This window comes from Aulonocara sp. 'chitande type north' Nkhata Bay, linkage group LG23 (assembly GCF_057382095.1).
Source record: "Aulonocara sp. 'chitande type north' Nkhata Bay isolate Kocher_YH1m ecotype deep benthic linkage group LG23, A_spYH_male_GT1.1, whole genome shotgun sequence".
Taxonomy (NCBI): Eukaryota; Metazoa; Chordata; class Actinopteri; order Cichliformes; family Cichlidae; genus Aulonocara; species Aulonocara sp. 'chitande type north' Nkhata Bay.
Window position 1 is genome coordinate 2,679,965 of NC_141365.1, and position 6,779 is coordinate 2,686,743.

A 6,779-nucleotide genomic window follows, 5' to 3' on the forward strand; every position below is an offset into this window, starting at 1 on the left:
AGCATCCTCTCAGCGAGTCTTACAATAGAGGACGATGTCTGTGTTTATGGCAGGAACGAGCGAGCGGCTGCAGCGCTGAGCAAACCCACAGATGTTTTTTTGGTTTTGTTACTTTTTTACTAAACATTAAAACAAAACAATTTTATAACAAACGTTCACCTCAGCTCTAAAAGGGCATTACATCCCATAATGCCTGCTTTAGAGTTTCCTGTTTTCTGACTCAGCATCTCACTCGAGTCCCTCCGCACACGGAGCAGATCCCGATCCTGTAATTACGGATCACTTGCACACATCGAATGCTGATCAGAGGGCGTGGCCACGACCCCTGGCTGCTCACACTAAGAACGCAGGAATCATCGTGTGCGCACGTTTAAAGACTGATCACAAACACTTACTTCTCTGGCAGTGAGTCTGTGACCAGCATCGTCCCCTGAAGTGTCCGTTGATGGTGCTCTGAGGGCAGATGGTCTGACCTTGGGCTATGCCTGGACACACGTCTCCACACTCTCTCTCATTCTTATTGGCCACGATGAAGTTGTCCTCCACCGAGTCCAGGATCTTGGACCAGTCCAGAGTGGCCAGGTAACACAGGTCCGGATTCTTCTCGATCCTCACGGCGCCCCGGGTGATGTTCATGAGGCTGTACAGGCCCATCTCCTTCATCTGCAGCATCTCGTAAAGCACGAAAGCGTAGTTGAAGAAGAGGTTGTTGCCGCGGATCACCGTCAGGTTGGGGAACAGATCGCTGAGCGTCTCGAGGCCGTAGACCCTGAACAGCAGCACGTAGTCCGTCACCACTCGCAGTTTCGGGTAGCTCAGGCCGCGGAAGTCCTCCGTCCTGGTCTTAAACATGAGCAGGATTTTTAGGTGGCCCTCGATGATGGTGCAGTTCTCCAACGACTGGAGGTTGGTCACGTTATTCCGGATGTCCTTGCTCGAGCAGACTGAAAGGACAGACAGAGGGAAGCGCATAAGAAACAAGCACGTTTCAATTAATATAAGCTCATTACTTCTTGATTAATCTTCTTTTAATCAGAAATGTTCAAATGTACTTCTGATACAGAACAATCAGTTTTCACAGATGACTGAAAATTTTCCATGGATGTCGTTTCTCACACATTGCAGCACGCAGCGGCTCATTTGTGACTTTATACCGGAAATGCTGTGTTTGTGACTGAAGCGAGGGTGCTGCACAGGTCAGGTGAATGCAGCACAATATTTGCCTATAACATTCATCCCCGTCGTCACGGCGACGATGAAAACCTGTCCGCAGGACATCTGCATCCTTCAGAGAGCTGTTCATTTGGAAAATGTTGCTTTGGCTTTAATTCACATCAATTAGCCCGACTGTGGCAGGCTGAACAGACAAAAGGGCCTCAGTTTGCAGCTGCATTACAACAACTGGATGTGAACATCAGTACAAACTTCTTTCTCCCAGTTTCAGCCACAAAACCAGCGCCGACCTGCATCAAGGTGAAGAAAGACATTCACGAAGCGGCCGCTCAAGTCCGAAAACCAGACTCTCTCCGCAATTGCCTTTCTCTCTCTGACACACACACACACACACACACACACACACACACACACACACACACACACACACACACTCTCATCGGCTATAGCAGTATTATTGTACAGCAGCGTTTGATCGAGCGCAGCAGCCACGAGGTTAACAGAAACGATCCACTCTTCAGCTGGTGCAGACACAAGCTTACGTTTAGACAAACGCATCCGCGCACGCATCAGAGGAGTGGAGAATTCATCAGCACACAGTAACTTTGGGAGAGATGTGCAGAGAGTTTCTCGCTCCACATAATAACACATTAAAGGCAAATTACAGGAGGAAGAAACACTTCGTCGTTCTGATTGTGCAAGACAGGTGTAACGATGAAAACAGTATTTCTGTTGTTGACGTGACAAAGCAGGTTTCGAACTCCAGGTCGGCAAAGCGGCCACAAAAACAACAACACTGCCATTTGCAAACCTGCGGATCCAAACCAACAGCTGTCACACGACAGAAACCAGCTCGCACACATTTACTGGAAAGAAAGCTTTGCCATCCATATAGCATCATATTTACACCCCAGCCTCATAAACACAGCCAGTTCTCCTTAAACGTCCTGTTTCTTTGAACTGCCTGCAGCACAAATGCCAGGAATAAGCACAGAGCGTGGATGTTTCTCCACCAGAGCAGGTGTTTAGTTCACATGAACAGACTTGCTGTATAAAGTGGAAGAGATGTGATTTACTGGGTCACACGGTGACACAGAGGACGGCGGCTGACCGCAGATTCTGCCCTGTTGCCACACCCATTTACATTTCACGAGCACGCCCATTAAACTCAGTAGTTGTGAGACATAAAATCCTAATTTGCTCCCTCGATTTAACTATGCATGGACTGTATCAGCCATAACAGCAGCCATCACGGCCTAAAAACAGATGGTGGTGGACATAAACAGCACCGGCTGATTCAAAGGCAGCCGTCTGACAGACGATGAAAAATCCTTTAAACACTTTAGTGACAGAAAAAAAGAAAGCACAAAAAACTCTTCCCTGTACTCAGAATGAAGGAAGCTCGTAATAATTCATGCTAATTATTCACTCTGTTAATGTTTCGGTTAGACTTTTCCTTTAGGAGAACGTGAGTCCCACAGCCAGGCTCGAGCTTGTGCGCACCACGCTGCTCTCAGTCGCTCGTCAGGCTCAGAGCTCCGTGCAGCTAAATGCATGAACCCTCCTCGCAACGCACGCACATGCACACACCATTTAAAAAAAAGACGTCAATAACACTGAACCCTGAATCCCAAAATAGGGAAGATTTATTGCAGTACATTGATTGGAAACCGACTTCTCACCTGAGCACGCCATTTCCCCAGGTGAGAGCTAACCATTAACTCACCATTTGGTTAATGGTTAGCATGAAAAACATGTCAACAATTCAGGTTCAACCTACGACCAGAATCACACATCAACAAAGTGGCTGCTTATAACACAGAGCCGCCTATAAAACCAGTAAACTACTGAACCACGTTTACTACAGATTCACGCTGCAGGTCGAGTTAAACTTGTACTTGTAATCACAGGAACACACTTCCCTTCCTCCGAAAACATAAAGACTGAAGAGTAAAAATATCTGATGCCATATCTGCAGTGGCGTTACGCTTGTTTGCAGTAACTCCTTCAGAGAAGTGCAGAAAAATATCCTTTCTTCCAGGCGAGACTCGAGTAAGACAAACGTCAGTGCGTCAGTGCAGCAGCAGAGAAAGAACACGTGTCGAGCTTTAAAAGAAACAAGTAAAAGCAAAATAGAATCTGTAACATTAAATAATTCATCTCCACGTATCCACTGGCCAGTACGCACATTTGTGCTTCACCTATGAATCACATCCTTCACTGTCTTTAGCTCAGTGCTGAGATTGCTTCCAGTGAGAAGACGCACAACAAGCTCAGAGAACAACACAAACTGTGCAGCTGCATGTACCCACATTTGTGTGGACGCAGCCTCCACCAGCTCAACTTTGTACTTCCCCCTGCGGCGAGCCGGCAGCCGGCAGCCAAAAACAACTCATAAAAGTAGTCAATAAATCCAATTTAACTGTTAAGCAACTCATCAGATAACACTCGAGTTTGAAACAACAACAGTAACTCAATCAGCGAACCGGTGTGCCTTGACCACGCCTCGGCGCAACCTGCATCGCAAAACACCAAGACAGGCTACTTCCTCGGCCGTGCGGCGGTTGCTGTAAGTCGCAGTGATAACAGCAACCTTACACCTCTCTCTGCCCCTCCTGCCTTATCTCACGGACACATCGAACACAGGTCACCCGCTCGCTGTCAGCCTGCAGCACTAACCGGATACCTATTGTGAAACACAACAACATAACAAACTGTTACACAACTGCACAGGGGCCAGGGTTATCTTCAAGTCACACCAAGAGGACTCGAGCCCCTTACACATGGAGGGCTCTCTTTATAAACAGCACAGGTAAGAAATACGTGAGAGGCAGTGAGGCCTTTCTGGTCGCCCGGCATGATGACGGCAAGCTTCACTGACACAAAGAAATGTTAGAGGGCCACGAGGGCAAGCAGCACATGGACGTGCACAGAGCCTCTACTGCAAAATGGAGTCTTGCTTTCAACTGACAGGAGTGAATGCTGGGGGGGGGACAAGAGAGAGGAACAGCAGTCTGGGGCTGGTTGTTAGAGCCCCTGTGTCTGCAGTCTTCTCCTCCCAGGTTTGGTAGCAAGGAGATCCAGGAGTGAGCCAGCAGGGAGAGGAGGGGCGTGGCTAGAAGAAAAGAGGGTCGCATGGAAAAAAACAAGGGGTGAAAAGGGGGGGGCAGAAAAACGGTGGGAGGGAAGCGGGGGGGGGGGCTGAAAGTGTAACCTGAGCCCAGACAGGAACGCAGAGTGACGTAAGGGACCCACAGGTCGGTTGGTGATCACATGCATGAATGAAGAGCCGCTATGTGCACACGCACATGCACACACTAGGGCTGCCACAAACCATTATTTTGATAGTCGACTATTTTTGCGATTAGTCGACTATTCAGATCATGCATCCATTGGACATACAGCTACAGCTTATTGCACCAGCAGCATCTGCTCTTATATAACTATCATTAGCTTACAGCTTTAAGTGTTTACGGTGCTAACTAAAAATAAAGACAAGATGATAGTTTATTAAATTTTAATGACATTTGCAGATTGTTTCGGTGAAGTTTAATAAACTCCTTGCTATCTAAAATATAACAGGACACCAGAGTATATTCTCCAGCATCTCACACTTCTGATAATCAGCTGTCTGCTTGACGTTTATTCAGCTGTGTAAAAACTATAACTTTGATCTCAGCCAAACCGATTTACTCAGGAACAAATAAAATACTAAAAAAAGCCAAACAATAACATTTTAAGTTATCTAAGTGACTCATATATCATGTTTAACCTGAGTAGCGAAAGACGGCGGTGGGTTTGAAAACGATTTGTCGGGAGTCCGGTGTTCTCACGGCTCTAGTTAGCCTAGCCCCCGGCTAGCTATCGAGCTAGTGGGTAACAGACGTCTCCGAAAACGTCGGAGCGCTTTTGAAAATATGCGGTGTCCTGATAAACTGAGCAGATATTTGAGGTTTACACAGCTACATTCTCGCCTGAAAACATGTTAAACGTTTATTTTGTGACCCAGAAAGAATAATAAGTAATATTAAAACTAACTAGCTGCCGCCATTGTTGGAAACTGAGCTGGGCCGCGCTATGAATTCTGGGACACAGCTTCTTCTTCGGGGTTTAACGGCAGCTGGCATCCTTGTACATGCAGTGCTGCCATCTTCTGTTTCAGTCCGTTATTACACTCTTAAATCCTGCTACTTATTCCTACGTCTTTTGTGATCTTACAAAGCTTCAAACGACGCGTCGACTATTAAATCAGTCGTCGACGATTTTGATAGTCGACGCAGCCCTAACACGCACACACACGCGCGCACGAGAGCCCTACCCAAGTTCATCTACAACACATAAAAACATCACAAAGGTTTTAAAATATTTAAATATTTATTTCTATTTAAAGTATAAATAAAAGGATTCAACAGGTTCAATAAATCCACATTTTCATTTAACATTTGGACGCTTCTGGTGTTAAAGAACACAACAAATAAAACCCAATAAAACGAATGCAGGTGGGACAATGACCGTGATCCCTCTACAGCCCACACCGACACAGAGGACCACCCACCAGGGAACAGCCCAGTGCCCTCACTACACGTACAGCATCTCATAATTACAATAACAACCCAATCAGCCACTAATAAACAGGGGGTGGGGGGATAACAGAGCGCTGGCTGAAATGTTCTGTACCACACTGCAGACCTCTATAGGAGACATGTGGGCCATCCACCCGCCTGCCTTGTCTGTTTGACACTTAATTTGGCAGCAGGAATGAAGAGGAGGAGGGAGGTATATTGGGGGGGGGGGGGGTCAAACAAACAGAAGGAGCAGAGAGAAGCTTGGATTTTAAGTGAAGTTGGAGCGTTAGAGCCTTTAAAAGGAGATTAAATGGTGAATCAGAAAAGTTTGTCCTCTTGTTGCTTGAACAGTTATGAGGCTTATCAAAGTGAATAAACTGTTGCAGTTTAGTCGGTGGTTTCTGTTGCTTTAATGATAGTTTGGGAGCATCAGGAAGAAGCAGAGGATTATCTAGGAACAGCTTCAGAGGTCCGTCGCAACCAACCAATGACGTGTGACTATTCAGTTAGCATGAGCCCAGCTAATAGCTAATGCTGTGATGAGTGAGCCAAGTTTGGCTAACAACAAACCTAACTTGATACAGCGCAGACCTACGACACCACAGCAACATGACTGGTCAGTGCTGATCCTGGATCAACGCCAAACACACCACAATCCTGCCTCAATACAAAAAACCTGATTTTTCTTTAGCTAAACACCAAATGCATAACTCAATATATAAGTTATGGAGGACAACATATGACCTGTGCTGAATCACAGTAAACTCTGACAGCTTTAAATCAGCACAGACTGTTTTAATAAGTGTGAAAAAGTGCGCTCTGTGATTAACTGTCACCCTAAATCAGTCGTTCTCAAACTGAGGGCCCGAGAAAGATCAGGCGACTTCTAAATTGGGACATGCACGCTGCTCTGTTTCGTTACTGCCTCTTCACCTCAGACGTGAAGCAGAACGAGCCCAACATCCTCTGCCCAGCTCGGCGAGTTCGGGTACGTCTGGTGCAGCCGAGGTCGCGTACCCGCTCTCTCGGACAGAAACTGCC

General features: G+C 46.5%; 1 protein-coding gene across 2 annotated transcripts in view; it reads right to left on the reverse strand.

Annotated features, from left to right (window-relative positions):
- The window catches only part of insrb (insulin receptor b), a 73,877-nt gene that overhangs the window by 52,623 nt on the left and 14,475 nt on the right, over positions 1 to 6,779 (reverse strand). The window contains exons 1-2 of one of the 2 annotated variants that reach the window (XM_086282561.1): positions 3,362 to 3,407; positions 396 to 944 (exon numbers count right to left, since the gene is read on the reverse strand). In XM_086282561.1, the coding sequence (XP_086138687.1) occupies positions 396 to 852 (457 nt within the window). In that variant the 5' untranslated portion in view covers positions 853 to 944; positions 3,362 to 3,407. Of the gene's footprint in view, positions 1 to 395; positions 945 to 3,361; positions 3,408 to 6,779 lie in introns of those variants that run through there. The other variant, XM_086282560.1, reaches the window with a different exon arrangement.